Consider the following 17118-nt stretch of genomic DNA (forward strand, 5'->3'; position numbering starts at 1 on the left):
GATTGGAAATGAACAGCTTCTGTTGCTTCATCGTCTTCAGTGGATCCGTACTGTTAGTGCCAGAACAGTTTCAAACCAAGAGACTCAACTGACTGAGTTGCCGTCGGTCAGTCTTCCTTGTCGAGTCTCTGGGTTTCAAACCTCTCTGACACTAGCATGAACTGGCTTGCACAGAAGTGGCGAATGATGGTGTTTTAGAGTGGAAAAGACTGTGGACTCAGTGGAGGACATCCCAGTCACTTAGCAGTGAGGTGGTTCGATTGATCTCGGCCGCTTACCTGTGTAGGCATGTTTTGCACCGGCTAAGAGCTGATTGTATTCGATTTGGAACCATGCTGCCTCCCGGGCTTGAGCCAGATGCCCCGCTCTGGCCAACGGTGAAGTCACTCAAAACAAAGTGACTTAATGAGTAAGGTCGGGTTTTTTTCCACATGCAAAACTGATTGCTTTGGAGTGTGACTGTTTGAGGTTGTGGACAGGTAGGTGTCTTTTATACTGATAACAAGTTCAAACAGGTGCCATTAATACAGGTAACGAGTGGAGGACAGAGGAGCCTCTTAAAGAAGAAGTTACAGGTCTGTGAGAGACAGAAATCTTGCTTGTTTGTAGTTGACCAAATACTTATTTTCCACCATAATTTGCAAATAAATTCATTAAAAATCCTACAATGAGATTTTCTGGAGAGAAAAAAAAATTCTCATTTTGTCTGTCATAGTTGAAGTGTACCTGTGATGAAAATTACAGGCCTCTCATCTTTTTAAGTGGGAGAACTTGCACAATTGGTGGCTGACTAAATACTGTTTTGCCCCACTGTATATTTGATGGAAAAGAGATGTTGCATATGTTTCTGAACGATGCATAGCGCTGCCTTGTTGACAACTTTACAGAGCGGCTCATAACTGTTGAGTTTGAGAAGGGCGCTCCTCCCTCGCGTCGCGAGCCATAGCGGGCGAACCGTGGCTCAGGTTAATAGATTACCCTGTGTTGGCACTGCTACATCCTACCTGAGGAGGACATCACACCCTATTAAGAGCATTCTCCTATTTCCATGTTTTAGTGTGTGTGTGTGTGTGTGTGTGTGTCAGAGGTGAGGGATAAGTCAGTGTTTAAGAAGAGGCATCTGGCATGTTAGGAGGACATGCAGATGGACTCCAATTACCTGGACAGAAAGGTGACTAAGTTTTTCCCAACCCCTCACCCCCTACTCTCACCCTGGCCTAGCCCCTTTACTCTCAAACAGCTAACCCCTAAGTTTCTAACATGACCTGACGCGTGTATTTGTGTGTGTTACACATGTGGAGGAGTTAAAGGGGGAGCCTCGTAACCTATGGCAGCACCCGGATCTCTGAGCCAAGATGGCCGACTTACTGCAGTTCCTGTTACTACAAAAAGCAAGTAACGCCATCATGTTCACCCCCGCAGGGACTTCTCTCCCGCCAACCCACGGGGGGGGGCCACCTCTCACAGGCATTTTAGTGAGGACAATGGGTTAGCAGTTGTCACTAATAGGTACAGTGGATGTTTTTTGTTTTTTTTATGTTTGCATGAGCTGTATTTTAAACAAATTCCACTAAACTCTCGCTGTGGCAATCACGAGAGTTAGTTATGTCAGCTGGGGTGAAAGACAATGTATTAGTTCATGTTTCCAATGTTTCATATCTGTTATTTACTTTATCCTTTAGCGAGAATTCCAGTAACTGCTCCTTTGCTTTGGCTCTGACGTGATCAACCCATACATTTGTAAGAATCAAGTTCTGAATGAAATGATGCTCATGCTCGGCTGACTCAACAAGTAATGCTATTGTTTAGATAACTTTGCTGCCCAGATTTCCTAGGAATGTGACAGCTTTTGAATGACACAATTACGTGTATTGATACTCCAGACCATCTTGCAGGGCAGACTGAGACAGCATTGACTTTCCATACCAAACGGTCTCTACAAGGTAGAGGAAACATCTCAAACCATTGAGTGCAAATGAAAAGCAACATTTCATCTGTGTACATGTATCTACTGATGCACTTAAGAGGCCGCCTCAGCTCAGTCAGCGGGGCCGCCTCAGCTCAGTCAGCGGGGCCGCCTCAGCTCAGTCAGCGGGGCCGCCTCAGCTCAGTCAGCGGGGCCGCCTCAGCTCAGTCAGCGGGGCCGCCTCAGCTCAGTCAGCGGGGCCGCCTCAGCTCAGTCAGCGGGGCCGCCTCAGCTCAGTCAGCGGGGCCGCCTCAGCTCAGTCAGCGGGGCCGCCTCAGCTCAGTCAGCGGGGCCGCCTCAGCTCAGTCAGCGGGGCCGCCTCAGCTCAGTCAGCGGGGCCGCCTCAGCTCAGTCAGCGGGGCCGCCTCAGCTCAGTCAGCGGGGCCGCCTCAGCTCAGTCAGCGGGGCCGCCTCAGCTCAGTCAGCGGGGCCGGCTCAGCTCAGTCAGCGGGGCCGGCTCAGCTCAGTCAGCGGGGCCGGCTCAGCTCAGTCAGCGGGGCCGCCTCAGCTCAGTCAGCGGGGCCGCCTCAGCTCAGTCAGCGGGGCCGGGCCGGCCCTGTATCAAGAGGAGTACATTTCCCAGAGTGGACCTGATGTTACCCAAGCTATGTCTGCATCAAGTCCTGGTTGTTATGCTAAATAACAGTCTCCTATCAGCTGTGTAGTGCTAGGTCAAAAAACAAAACGTGCCTGGACAGAGTTGGGAAAAACCCTGTGCTAAATGACAAAAATGTACATTAAAGCTGGGCTAAAACAAAACTGTATAACCTCTGGTTGTCCCCCAGGAACGGGGTTGAGAAACACTGAGTGTGTTGTATCAGCTACAACAGCATTGGAGTCTACAAGGTGTCGAAAGCGTTCCACGGAGATGCTGGCCCATGTTGACTCCAATGCGTCCCACAGTAATGTCAAGTCAGCTGGATGTCTTTTGACTGGTGGACCATTCTTGATTCAACCCAGCATGTGTGCTAACCCCATTTCTGTGTGGTTTCTCCAAACGGAAAGCTGCGACAGCTCCTGGATCAGCATTTGGAGAGTGAGAGAAGGGCAGCAAAGACAAGGCCTCTACGCACCTGGGTCCAGTCCTCTGAGAACAACAGGGAAGCACAAGACTTACACCAGTGGACTTACATGAGCAGGTCAGTGACAATTGGGGACATGTTCTATCTGCAATGTAACTGACTGTTGTAGAGGTCGACCGATTGTGATTTTACAACGCCGATACCGATTATTGGAGGACCAAAAAATAAGAGGCCGATTAAATCGGCCGATTTTTTGGGGCAATATATATATGACAATTACAACAATACTGAATGAACACTTATTTTAACTTAATATAATACATCAATAAAATCTATTTAGTCTCAAATAAATAATGAAACATGTTCAATTTGGTTTAAATAATGTAAAAAGAAAGTGTTGGAGAAGTAAAAGTGCAATATGTGCCATGTAAAAAAGCTAACGTTTAAGTTCCTTGCTCAGAACATATGAAAGCTGGTGGTTCCTTCAATATTCCCAGGTAAGAAGTTTTAGGTTGTAGTTATTATAGGACTATTTCTCTCTATACCATTTGTATTTCATATACCTTTGACTATTGGATGTTCTAATAGGTACTTTAGTATTGCCAGCCTAATCTCGGGAGTTGATAGGCTTGAAGTCGTAAACAGCGCAATGCTTGAAGCACAGCGAAGAGCTGCTGGCAAATGTAGGAAAGTGCTGTTTGAATGAATGCTTACGAGCCTGCTGCTACCGACCACTCAGTCAGACTGCTCTATCAAATCATAGACTTAATTATAATATAATAACACACAGAAATACGAGCCTTAGGTCACTAATATGGTCAAATCTGGAAACGATAATTTCGAAAACAAAACGTTAATTTTTTTCAGTGAAATACGGAACCTTTCCGTATTTTATCTAACGGGTGGCATCCATCAGTCTAAATATTGCTGTTACATTGCACAACCTTCAATGTAATGTTATAATTATGTACAATTCTTGCAAATTAATTACGGTCTTTGTTAGGAAGAAATGGTCTTCACGCAGTTCGCAACGAGCCAAGCGGCCCAAACTGCTGCATATACCCTGACTGCTTGCACAGAACGCAAGAGAAGTGACACAATTTCCCTAGTTAAAAGAAATTCATGTTAGCAGGCAATATTAACTAAATATGCCGATTTAAAAATATCTACATGTGTATTGATTTTAAGAAAGGCATTGATGTTTATGGTTGGGTAAACATTGGTGCAACGACAGTGCTTTTTTCACAAATGCGCTTGTTAAATCACCCATTTGGCGAAGTAGGCTGTGATTCCATGATACATTAACAGGCACCGCATCGATTATATGCAAAGCAGGACAAGCTAGATAAACTAGTGATATCATCAACCATGTGTAGTTAACTAGTGATTGTTAAGATTGATTGTTTTTTTTTTATAAGATAAGTTTAATGCTAGCTAGCACCTAAGCTTGGCTTCTTGCTGCACTCACATAACAGGTAGTCAGCCTGCCACACAGTCTCCTCGTGGAGTGCAATGTAATCGGCCATAATCGCTGTCCAAAAATGCAGATTACCGGTTGTTATGAAAACTTGAAATCGGCCATTCCCGATTAAAATCGGTCGACCTCTAGACTGTTGACCTCACCCCAGGGCCAATCTACTTTTAACGGTTTAAGGTTTATGAAAGTCTAGATTTGAGGTGGGTTGGAAAAATGTTAGAAAATGTAGCAGCAATACTATTCAATTCAATAATAAAAGTAAAATAAACATGCTTTAAGCAAGGGGGTGTGCTATTGGTCAAGGAGTGTTCTTATGCGCAACGCGGAGTGCCTGGATACAGCCGTTAGCTGTGGTATATCAGCCATATAACACAAACCCCAGAGGTGCCTTAGTGCTGTTATAAACTGGTTACCAACGTAATTAGAACAGTAAAAAGTCATTTTTGGTCATACCCGTGGTATACGGTCTGATATACCACGGCTTTCAGCCAATCAGCATTCAGGGCACGAACCACCCGGTTTATAATGGAGTTTATTACAATCTTGTCTGCAAATGATAGGAATTACAATCCAAGATAACCGCTTATCAACGACAAAGTATAGGAGGCACTTTGATGTTTTTCTTCTTAACTGATCATAATGTAGACAGCAACTCATCAGGTTCTCTAGAACACAAAATGTTGAACATAAGGGATCAGGCGGTAGGCTTATGGCTCAACGCAACGGTGTCTGAAACCAACGCAATGTAGGCTGTTCAAAAGTAGTGCGCTGTATAGGGAATTAGGGTACAATTTGGGACGCGTTGACAGTTTCCTTGTTGACCCTGCTTTAGAGTAGAATCTTGAACCTTATGAACATGTGTCGAATCATAACTATTTTTCTTCAACGTGTAAAAAAAAATATAGAAAATATAGGGGGGGGGACAAATCCTCAATAACTAACAGTTAATTTAGCATTGAGTCAAAAGCCTCATCTACATTTTGAATCGGCCAACAACTCTCTAAAAGTTCAGAAAGAGCAGTCTCTATTGATGGCACTTGTTCATTCAGGTTTGATTCATCAAGCTCGTCGCAAGCAGTTCCCTCATGCAGCTCTTCAATGGTTATTGGTGTCCCTCTCCCCCTTCTAGTGGCCTTCATTTTGGTACCCCTGTCCTCCTCCTACTGTTCATTCAGGTTGGATCCATCCTGCTCTTTAGTCACACTTCCTGTATACATCTCTCTGGTGGTCCCTGGTCTCATTCTCGGCCTGCCTTTTGGTCTGCCTGTAGTCTTCTTGTTGCTACCGCCCTCTTCTGCCCCTGGGTTGAAGTCGGAGTCACTGTTGTGCTCACTCTCCCCCAACTCCTCAGGGTCAAAAGTCAGGCGTTTCCTCTTCCTCCCTGCCCTCTTCACTCTTTCCTGCCCAGACCCTGCATTAGTCTTTCGACTCTCCTCGATCACTAGCTGTTGTTCAGTCAGAGTGTCTGAGTTTGAGACTGGCTCCTGTTTCTTCTCATTGGTCCCAGAGGCAGGATGGTAGCGCTGGACGTGGCTTTTCAGACTCACGTTGTGGTTGAAGTACTTGTCACAATGCCGGCACTTGTACGGCCGCTCGCCAGTGTGAAGGCGCATGTGAGACTTGAGGTGGCTCGCCTGGTTGAAGGAGCGCTGGCACTCGGGGCATGTGTAGGGCTTCTCCCCGCTGTGGACTAGCATGTGTCTTTCTAGGTAGCTACTCCTTGTAAACTCCATTTTGCAGATATCGCAAATGTACCATGTGGGCCCTCTGTGGCTTTGAAGGTGGCCGTCCCGGGCTTTAATGTCGCTGAATCGTATGGGGCAGTCGGGGCATTCGTAGGCCTTTTCTACACGCGGGTGACTCTCCTCATGCCTCAGCTTCTCCGGCCTGCTCTGGAATGGCTTGAGGCAGTACTTGCACCCGTGCACGTAGCCTGGCTTGTGGATTCTTTGGTGAATGTTGAGAGAGGTCTCGTTAACAAACCGCTTGCCACAGTCCTGGCAGACAAACGGCTTGGCATGCTCGCAGACGTGAGCCTTGCAGCCTTTGATAAACGTGCCACAATCCGGGCAGAGCGCCCGGGAATCCCATTCGGAGGCTAGAAGAGCACTTAACTCAACCTCAGGTTGCCACTCCACATCGGAGCCCTCCTCCTCCGTCTCCTCCTCCTCTTCCTGTTCCTCCTCCAAGGACTGACGTGCATACAAAAGGTTGTCATGCATACAAAAGGTTGTCTCAAACACCAGGGTCTGAATGTCCTCCAGACCCTTGTTGCAAATATTACCATCGTAATTCTCCAACAGAAGATCCCCATCCTCCGCTGTCTACAAGGACAATGAACAATAATGAGCAACTCCTCCAACAATATCTACACTTAACTACTGGTTTGACAGAATCCCAATGCAGAATGGGACATCGGCCAACCTCCTGATTTCACTTAGTTAAAATGAGGTAGCCATATGGCTGACGACAATTGTAGTTATTGGTTAACTTGACAAACACCTCATCATTAAAAATAGGCTTGTTTCTAATGGCTTGTGTGTATTTGTATTCATGCATTGTATAGTGAAAAATGATATAGGCTACCTTCAGGGTCTGAGATTTGATGGTGCAAGTTGGGCCAGTTGAGGAGTCAGTCAGAGCGTCAGTGGATGTGCCAGTTGTTATGCCAATCGAAGCATTAGTTGTGCCAGTCGATGCTGCAGCTGCTGAAGAGGACAGGTATCTAGCTGGGAGGTTAAAAGGCTGGCTCTTCCATTGGCTCCGGTGGTCACAGTGGTTACAGAACTGGTTGATGGTGAGCAGGGTATCTTGGATGAACTTGTCGACGCTACAGGAGCTGCGACAGACCGGACAAGTCTTGAACAACGGAAGGAGGCAGTCTTCGTAGACCACGTACTTCCTGGCCATGTACACCGCAACAGAGTGTAAACTGGAAGAAAATTATGCATTTATAAATAAATCACAAACTATCACAGATTAGGATTTGCAAGCAGGCCAGACAGTGAGACAGGTCAAAAGTCGTTATGCATATTTGTATGACAATTTACAGCTGAATAGTTGCTCGTATTACTAAGGCTATGGGCCCAACATTCATTAGCCAATTCATTTACAATAGTTTCCCACTTTAACAAAAATAAAATGTACAGTTGAAGTCGGAAGTTTACATACGCCTTAGCCAAATACATTTAAACACAGTTTTCATAATTCCTGTCATTTAATCCTAGTAAAAATCCCCTGTCTTAGATCAGTTAGGATCACTACTTTATTTTAAAAAATGTGAAATGTCAGAATAATAGTAGAGAGAATGATTTATTTCAGCTTTTATTTCTTTCATCACATTCCCAGTGGGTCAGACGTTGACATACACTCAATTAGAATTTGGTAGCATTGCCTTGAAATTGTTTAAATTCAGTCAAACACTTCAGATAGCCTTCCACAAGCTTCCCACAATAAGTTGGGTGAATTTTGGCCCATTCCTCCTGACAGAGCTGGTGTAACTGAGTCAGGCCTCATGTGGCTGGAGTGTGTCAGCAGTTCCTGCAAGAGGAAGGCATTGATGCTATGGACTGGCCCGCCCGTTCCCCAGACCTGAATCCAATTGAGCACATCTGGGACATCATGTCTCGCTCCATCTTTAGTCCAGGTCTGGGAGGAGATCCCTCAGGAGACCATCCGCCACCTCATCAAGAGCATGCCCAGGCGTTGTAGGGAGGTCATACAGGCACGTGGAGGCCACATACTACTGAGCCTCATTTTGACTTGTTTTAAGGACATTACATTAAAGTTGGATCAGCCTGTAGTGTGGTTTTCCACTTTCATTTTGAGTGTGACTCCAAATCCAGACCTCCATGGGTTGATACATTTGATTTCCATTGATCAAACTTGTGTGATTGTTGTCAGCACATTCAACTATGTAAAGAAAAAAGTATTTAATATGAATATTTCATTCATTCAGATCTAGGATGTGTTATTTTAGTGTTCCCTTTATTTTTTTGAGCAGTGTATTTTTAAACCTGCATATTTAGTTAATATTGCCTGCTAACATGAATTTCTTATAACTAGCGAAATTGTGTCACTTCTCCTGCGTTCCGTGCAAGCAGTCGGGGTATATGCAGCAGTTTGGGCCGCCTGGCTCGTTGCGAACTGTGTGAAGTCCATTTATTCCTAACAAAGATCGTAATTACTTTGCCAGAATTTTACACAATCATGACATTGAAGGTTGTGCAATGTAACAGCATTATTTAGACTTAGGGATGCCACCTGTTAGATAATACAGAACGGTTCCGTATTTCACTGAAAGAATACACGTTTTGTTTTCGAAATGATAGCTACCGGATTCGACCATATTAATGACCAAAGGCTCGTATTTGCGTATTATGTTATAATTAAGTCTATGATTTGATATAGCAGTCTGACTGAGCGATGGTAGGCAGCAGCAGGCTCATAAGCATTCATTCAAACAGCACTTTCGTGCATTTGCCAGCAGCTCTTCCCTGTGCATCAAGCATTGCGCTGTTTATGACTTCAAGCCTATCAACTCCCGAGATTAGGCTGGTGTAACCTATGTGAAATGGCTAGCTAGTTAGCGAGGTGCGCGCTAATAGCGTTTCAATCAGTGACGTCACTCGCTCTGAGACCTTGAAGTCGTTGTTCCCCTTTCTCTGCAAGGGCCGCGGCTTTTGTGGAGCGATGGGTAACGATGCTTCGTGGGTGGCTGTTGACGATGTGTTCCTGGTTCGAGCGAGGAGAGGGATAGAAGCTATACTGTTACACTGGCAATACTAAAGTGCCTATAAGAACATCCAATAGTCAAAGGTTAATGAAATACAAATAGTATAGAGGGAAATAGTCCTATAATAACTACAACCTAAAACTTCTTACCTGGGAATATTGAAGACTCATGTTAAAAGGAACCACCAGCTTTCATATGTTCTGAGCAAGGAACTTGAACATGTTTCATTATTTGAGGCTAAATTGATTTATTATATTAAGTTAAAATAAGTGTTCATTCAGTATTGTTGTAATTGTCATTACTACAAATAAAATAAAAATTTAAAAACGGACGATTAATCAGTATCGGCTTTTTTTGGTCCTCCAATAATCGGTATCGGAGTTTAAAAATCATAAATCGGTCAACCTCTTCTCCAATACCTTGACTTTGTTGTCCTTAAGCCATTTTGCCCCAACTTTTGAAGTATGCTTGGGGTTATTGTCCATTTGGAAGACCCATATGCGACCAAGCCTAAACTTCCATGCTGCTTCAATATATCCACAATTTTCCTACCTCATGATGCCATCTATTTTGTGACGTGGACCAGTCCCTCCTGCAGCAAAGCACCCCCACAACATGATGCTGCCACCCCTGTGCTTCATGGTTGGGATGGTGTTCTTCAGCTTGCAAGCGTCCCCGTTTTCCTCCAAACATAATGGTCATTATGGCCAAACAGTTCTATTTTTGTATGATCAAACCAAAGGACATTTCTAAAAAAAAAAAAAACGATCTTTGTCCCCATGTGCAGTTGCACACTAATCTGGATTTTTTTTTTTATGGTGGTTTTGGAGCAGTGGCTTCTCCCTTGCTGAGCGGTCTTTCAGGTTATGTCGATATAGGACTCGTTTTACTGTGGCAAAAGATCATTTTGTAACCCGTTTCCTCTAGTGTCTCCACAAGGTCCTTTGCTGTTGTTCTGGGATTGATTTGCACACCAAAGAACGTTCATCTCTAGAAGACAGAACATGTCTCCTTCCTGAGCGGCATGACGGCTGCGTGGTCCCATGGTGTTTATACTTGTGTACTATTGTTTGTACAGATGAACGCGGCACCTTCAGGCATTTGGAAATTGCCCCCAAGGATGAAACAGACTTGTGGAGGTCTACAATCTTTTTTCTGAGATCTTGGCTTATTTATTTTGATTTTCACATGATGTCAAGCAAAGAGTACGGAGTTTGAAGGTAGGCCTTGAAATACATCCACAAGTACACCTACAATTGACTCAAATGATGTCAGTTAGCCTATCAGAAGCTTCTAAAGCCATGACATAATTTTCTGGAATTTTCCAAGCTGTTTAAAGGCACTGTCAACTAAGTGTATGTACACTTTTGACCCACTGGAATTGTGATACAGTGAATTATAAGTGAAATAATCCGTCTGTAAACAATTGTTGGAAAAATGACTTGTGTCATGCACAAAGGAGATATCCCAACAGACTTGCCAAAACTATAGTTTGTTAACAAGAAATCTGTGGAGTGTTTGAAAAACGAGTTTTAATGACTCCAACCTAAGTGGATGTAAACTTGACTTCAACTGTATATACCGGTTCACTTCCTTCCGTGGTATGTCCTCCGTAAAGGAAGTATTGACTCCGACAGTCTTCCGCATTGGCCAGACTTGGACGGCTGTAAAATCAGACACAATACAGGGGCATGTAAACACCAATTCATTCCAGCTGAAAAGGAGGAAACTAGAAAAAAGATACGAGCCATATCACTCACCTTTGTTTTTCTTTTCTGTAATAATAAGCCTGTGTTGAGACGTTGTGTTTTACCACAGCGCATCTTGGAGGTGATGGTACTGTAATGTTGCATGTTGTCGTTTCATACTGACGTCCCTCATATTTTGTCGTCAGGCCCAACGTCACGTTTTCCACCTAAACAAGACAACATCTTATCAACTATAACTACAGGGGGTTTTGCAATATTTGGCTAAATATTTTCTTTACCCTTCGCTGGTATTGAGAATGGACGCTCTCCCACACAACGCCATACACGTGGTCTGTGCTTGTGAGGCAGGTTGGACATACTGCCAAATTCTGGAAAACGACGTTGGAGGCAGCTTATGGTAGAGAAAATAACAAATTCTCTGGCAACAGCTCTAGTGGACATTCCTGCAGTCAGCATGCCAATTGTACCCTTCCTCAAAACTTGAGACATCTGTGGCATTGTGTTGTGTGACACAACTGCACATTTTAGAGTGGCTTTTTATTGTCCCCAGCACAAGGTGCACCTGTGTAATGATCCTGCTGTTAAATCATCTTCATATGCCACATCTGTCAGGTGGATGGATTATCATTGCAAATGAGATATGCTCACTAACAGAGATGTAAACTAATTTGTGCACACAATTTGAGAGAACATTTTTTGGGATCTTTTATTTCAACTCATGAAACATGGGACCACGTTGGGTTTTATATTCTATTTCACCTTTATTTAACCAGGTAGGCTAGTTGAGAACAAGTTCTCATTTGCAACTGCGACCTGGCCAAGATAAAGCAAAGCAGTGTGACGCAGACAGAGTTACACATGGAGTAAACGATAAACAAGCCAATAACACAAACAAGTCAATGACACAATAGAGAAAAGAAAGTCTATATACAGTGTGTGCAAAAGGCATGAGGTCAGCAATAAATAGGCCGTAGGAGCGAATAATTACAATTTAGAAGATTAACACTGGAGTGATAAATGAGCACATGATGATGTGCAAGTAGAAATACTGGTGTGCAAAAAAGCAGAAAAGTAAATGAAATAAAAACAGTGTGGGGATGAGGTAGGTAGATTGGGTGGGCTATTAACAGATGGACTATGTACAGCTGCAGTGATCGGTTAGCTGCTCAGATAGTTGATTTTTAAAGTTGGTGAGGGAAATAAAAGTCCAACTTCAGCGATTTTTGCAATTCGTTCCAGTCACTGGCAGCAGAGAACTGGAAGGAAAGGCGGCCAAATGAGGTGTTGGCTTTGGGGATGATCAGTGAGATATACCTGCTGGAACGTGTGCTAAGGGTGGGTGTTGTTATCGTGACCAGTGAACTGAGATAAGGCGGAGCTTTACCTAGTATAGACTTGTAGATGACCTGGAGCCAGTGGGTCTGGCGACGAATATGTAGCGAGGGCCAGCCGACTAGAGCATACAGGTCGCAGTGGTGGGTGGTATAAGGTGATTTGGTAACAAAACGGATGGCACTGTGATTGACTACATCTAATTTGCTGAGTAGAGTGTTGGAAGCTATTTTGTAGATGACATCGCCGAAGTCGAGGATCGGTAGGATAGTCAGTTTTACTAGGGTAAATTTGGCGGCGTGAGTGAAGGAGGCTTTGTTGTGAAATAGAAAGCCGATTCTAGATTTGATTTTGGATTGGAGATGTTTAATATGAGTCTGGAAGGAGAGTTTACAGTCTAGCCAGACACCTAGGTATTTATAGTTGTCCACATATTCTAGGTCGGAACCATCGAGGGTGGTGATGCTAGTCGGGCGGGTGCGGGTGCCGGCAGCGAATGGTTGAAAAGCATGCATTTGGTTTTCTAGCGTTTAAGAGCAGTTGGAGGCCACGGAAGGAGTGTTGTATGGCATTGGATCTCGTTTGGAGGTTAGTTAGCACAGTGTCCAAGGAAGGGCCAGAAGTATACAGAATGGTGTTGTCTGCGTAGAGGTGGATCAGAGCGACATCATTGATGTATACAGAGAAAAGAGTCGGCCCGAGAATTGAACCCTGTGGTACCCCATAGACACTGCCAGAGGTCTGGACAACATGCCCTCCGATTTGACACACTGAACTCTGTCTGCAAAGTAGTTGGTGAACCAGGCGAGGCAGTCGTCAGTCGTCTGCCGATAAGAATACGGTGATTGACAGAGTCGAAAGCCTTGGCCAGGTCGATGAAGACGGCTGCACAGTACTGTCTTTTATCGATGGTGGTTATGATATCGTTTAGTACCTTGAGTGTGGCTGAGGTACACCAGTGACCGGCTCGGAAGCCGGATTGCACAGCGGAGAAGGTACGGTGGGATTCGAAATGGTCAGTGACCTGTTTATTAACCTGGCTTTCTAAGACTTTACATAGGAAGGGCAGGATGGATATAGGTCTGTAACAGTTTGTGTCTAGGGTGTCACCCCCTTTGAAGAGGGGGATGACCGCGGCAGCTTTCCAATCTTTAGGGATCTCGGACGATAGGAATGAGAGGTTGAACAAGCTGGTAATAGGGGTTGCGACAATGGCAGCGGATAGTTTTAGAGAGGGTCCAGATTGTCTAGCCCAGCTGATTTGTACTGGTCCAGGTTTTGCAGCTCTTTCATAACATCTGCTGTCTGGATATAGGTGAAGGAGAAGCTGGGGAGGCAACGGGGCATGCTTATCTAAGATGGTGAGGAAATTACTTTTAAAAGATTGACCAGGCTGACCAGGCATCCCGACTGACGGGATGAGGTCAATATCCTTCCAGGATACCCGGGCCAGGTCGATTAGAAAAGCCTGCTCGCAGAAGTGTTTTAGGGAGTGTTTGACAGTGGAGAGGTGGTCATTTGACCACGGACCCATAGCTGATATAGGAAATGAGGTAGTGATCGCTGAGATCCTGATTGAAAACAGCGAAGGTGTATTTGGAGGGCAAGTTGGTCAGGATAATGTCTATGAGGGTGCCCATGTTTACGGATTTAGGGTTGTACCTGGTGGGTTCCTTAATGATTTGTGTGAGATCTAGCTTAGATTGTAGGACTGCCGGGGTGTTAAGCATATCCCAGTGTAGGTCACCTAACAGAACGAACTCTGAAGCTAGATGGGGGGGCGATCAATTCACAAATGGTGTCCAGGGCACAGCTGGGAGCAGAGGGGGGTAGATAGCAGACGGCAACAGTGAGAGACTTATTTCTGGAGAGGTTCATTTAAAATAAATTAAAATACAGGTATTTTAGTTGGGCTACTGTTGTTCGCTCAACTGGCTTATTGGCACCAGCGGAGAGTGTCGGCCATATCCCTGGTACTGCACATATACACTATCACCTTCACTCTATTTCGTGAACTGTATTGTTGGTTAAGGGCTTGTAATTAAGCATTTCACTGTCTACACCTGTTGTATTCGGCACATGTGACAAATAAAATTGTATTTCTCATTGTTGGGTCAGTGCGACTTCAAGTTTGTTTTTGGACAATAACTTCCTCGTCCAGTTGAGACGAACATCATATTCTATTTGCGTCTCCCCTTCTCGTAGGACCTATTATATGGACAATGTTTTTACTAATATGTTTGTCAGTATCAGCAGAGTAGGCTACCCTGTCATTTATAGTATTAAAAAAAATATATCTGCTAATGTCTCCAGTCATATAAAGTGTAGTAGGGTTGAATGATTTTTCCTGTGCGAATAAAGACGTATCTGATGTAGCCTTAGGTCTACTCTATGCTATACGTCCTCAGACATGCATTGAACTGTCTTTTTTTGCTAACAGTGATTGAGTTATATGATTAGCCTAAATTATGACTATCCAATCTACTCATCACATTACAAATAGGTGGCTCCCTTACACAAGTATGCAAATGTGATGCACGGAATGCTTTACTATAAAAAGCTCCATTTTGATGCGCAGGTTCGGACTTAACTTCTCTGGCACTTCATTTAAAAAAATATATATATCGAAGCCAAATTCGACGAAGTGACTGTTCGTTTGGAAGACCGAGCAAAGAAACATTTGTTGCCTTGCAGCCAACTACTGCACAATCTCTTGCTTTTGCTCGTCGTTGCCTAAAGTTAACAGAGGAACGCAGTTCTTCTTCGGTGATGTTATGGCGAACTACACGCTAAAAATGTATTATCGCCACCAACAGGACGGGCGTGAATAAATTAACAAAATAAAATACTATTTTAAAGGGTGGTTGTCATAATACATAACTAAATTAGCCAAGTGTAGTTAGCTATAGTAAAGTTGAACACATTGAATTTACCCGGTTTATCTTCATCACTGATGATGTTCTTGACGTTATGTTTGGTTGGTCAGGCTTCACATGCACCGTCGGCACATGGTTTCAGTCGGTCTCATTCCGAATCCTGCCTTCCACTGGTTATAGCCATCGAAGTCCTCCGGGGTGAAATGAGCACCGCATACAGTAGTGGCCGTGGTTCCCTTAATCCAATCGCGTCAACCGGACAAACCGATCCCACTTGCGATCTTTTCATCTTTGGGCCACAAATGAGTCGTAACCCCGTCCTTAAGGGTATTACTGCACCCAGCAACAACACACTTCCTTGGCATATTTAACTTTTTAAAAAGCTGTTGGGTGAGTTTATTAAAACTCTTTTGGGTCTTAAATTAAAACTCTTTTAGATCTTAAATTAAAACTACTACTCGCTCGACTACCAAACGCACAGGACAAGAGGGTTACCAGGTTTAGCGCAAAAATGGGGACTAACTTAACAGTCGAACCCATGCCTACTCAAAACCCGCCCTCAAGGCCTGACAACTACCCCCAGAGGTGACACTTCTCTCATTTACCCTTTTATCATAACGTTATCGAGCAAATTAAGGAATATCGACACAATTTGTAAGAAGCAAAATTCGGTTTTCCATCCAAATAATGATTGCAAGCTAACGTAACTAATAAATATGTTCCAAGATAAAATATAATTCGCCTTTATTAAACTCGGCAGATCATTTTCATCAATGGATGTCGATTTAACTCGTGTAACTTTTATTGTAAATAAATCCCTTATGCGCATGTGCATAACTATAGATACTTCCAACAGGAAGGTTTGAAGGATGAAAGTTGGACAGAGGATGTCAAAATCTCTGCAAAAAAACACTTGTTCGAATTTTTTTTAAACTCGTGTTAGGCTATTTTCTGACAATTGTGCCATTATGTGTCAGATGTTACGACTACAAACCGTGATGAATGACCTAATTGTGCGATTGATTTGTAATTTCAACAGGCATAGGCTAGGCATTCTCACTAAAATCTAGGTTTATGACTGTAATTCAATTGTGCCATTGTTTGGTTAGCTAGATGCAGGTAGCCTATAGCCCAGTAGAATTGGCAAGATGTAAAATTTGTTTTGTTCAAATTGACAGTCATTTATTCAACATGAATAGTGAAGCCATTTCGAGATAAGTAGTGTTTATGTTGCCCAATAGCCTGCTGGAATAGTTTATATTCAATCACTGAATCATATATTAATAATATGGATATGAACTGAATAGGCCTACAGCTAGTGTTTTTTTTTTTACCTGTAGCCTAAACTGACTGACTGTTACAGTCAATCTAATGTATTCTAACAGCTGATCAGCAATTGCGATAGAACTGTTACCATGATCACAATTGATAACTTCCAATTTCATTAACTAAACATGGCCATTCATGATTGCATAACAACACAAGGCTACAACAACAATACACTGAAGTTATAGGCTATTTATTAAATCCGTTTGCCAGCTCCAGGCAGGCTACACAAGTGGCAGAAATTGATTTGCAATGACTCCAGCCATATCGTCATTTCAACATATTTATTGATTCAAATGGTAGGCTACAGTAGCCTACAGGTATGTTAATGAATAGGCAACTTAATGGTCAACAGAAATTCAAATGTAATTTAAATGTAGTAAACCACCTCAGAGCGAATATATCTAATGCGCTCTAGAGCGCCTTAAAGTCGTTTTCCAGTGCTTTGTCATAATATTTCATGATGCCCATCGGTTCTAGGGCGTTAATATGTTTGATAGAAAAATATTTGTAATAGGTGTCTCCATAATGACAATTTAAAATAGTCTAACTTCCAACTGGTAAAAAAAAGTTGTAGTGACTTGCACTCCATCTGCCTGCTGCAGATAACTCGTTGTGTGTTCCAATTTTCCCAGGTTAGCTTCTATGGATCCCACAATTACATTGAGCTGATTG

General features: G+C 43.5%; 1 protein-coding gene across 2 annotated transcripts; it reads right to left on the reverse strand.

The window, feature by feature from the left end:
• Positions 1-4911: 4911 nt before the first annotated feature.
• LOC112216394 (zinc finger and SCAN domain-containing protein 2-like) lies at positions 4912-15680 on the reverse strand. Of its 2 annotated transcripts, none has more exons than XM_024376367.2 (5): positions 15175-15680; positions 10961-11115; positions 10783-10864; positions 7052-7397; positions 4912-6789 (listed from the first exon to the last, which is right to left on the reverse strand). In XM_024376367.2, the coding sequence occupies exons 3-5, from the start codon at positions 10845-10847 to the stop codon at positions 5626-5628; spliced, it is 1575 nt and encodes a 524-aa protein (XP_024232135.1). In that variant the 5' UTR covers positions 10848-10864; positions 10961-11115; positions 15175-15680; the 3' UTR covers positions 4912-5625. The 2 variants fall into 2 exon arrangements, with proteins under 2 accessions (XP_024232135.1, XP_042155667.1); XM_042299733.1 differs by lacking the exon at positions 15175-15680 and adding an exon at positions 11188-11318.
• Between the last annotated feature and the right edge of the window lie 1438 nt (positions 15681-17118).

This window comes from Oncorhynchus tshawytscha, linkage group LG16 (genome assembly GCF_018296145.1).
Source record: "Oncorhynchus tshawytscha isolate Ot180627B linkage group LG16, Otsh_v2.0, whole genome shotgun sequence".
NCBI classification, from domain to species: Eukaryota; Metazoa; Chordata; class Actinopteri; order Salmoniformes; family Salmonidae; genus Oncorhynchus; species Oncorhynchus tshawytscha.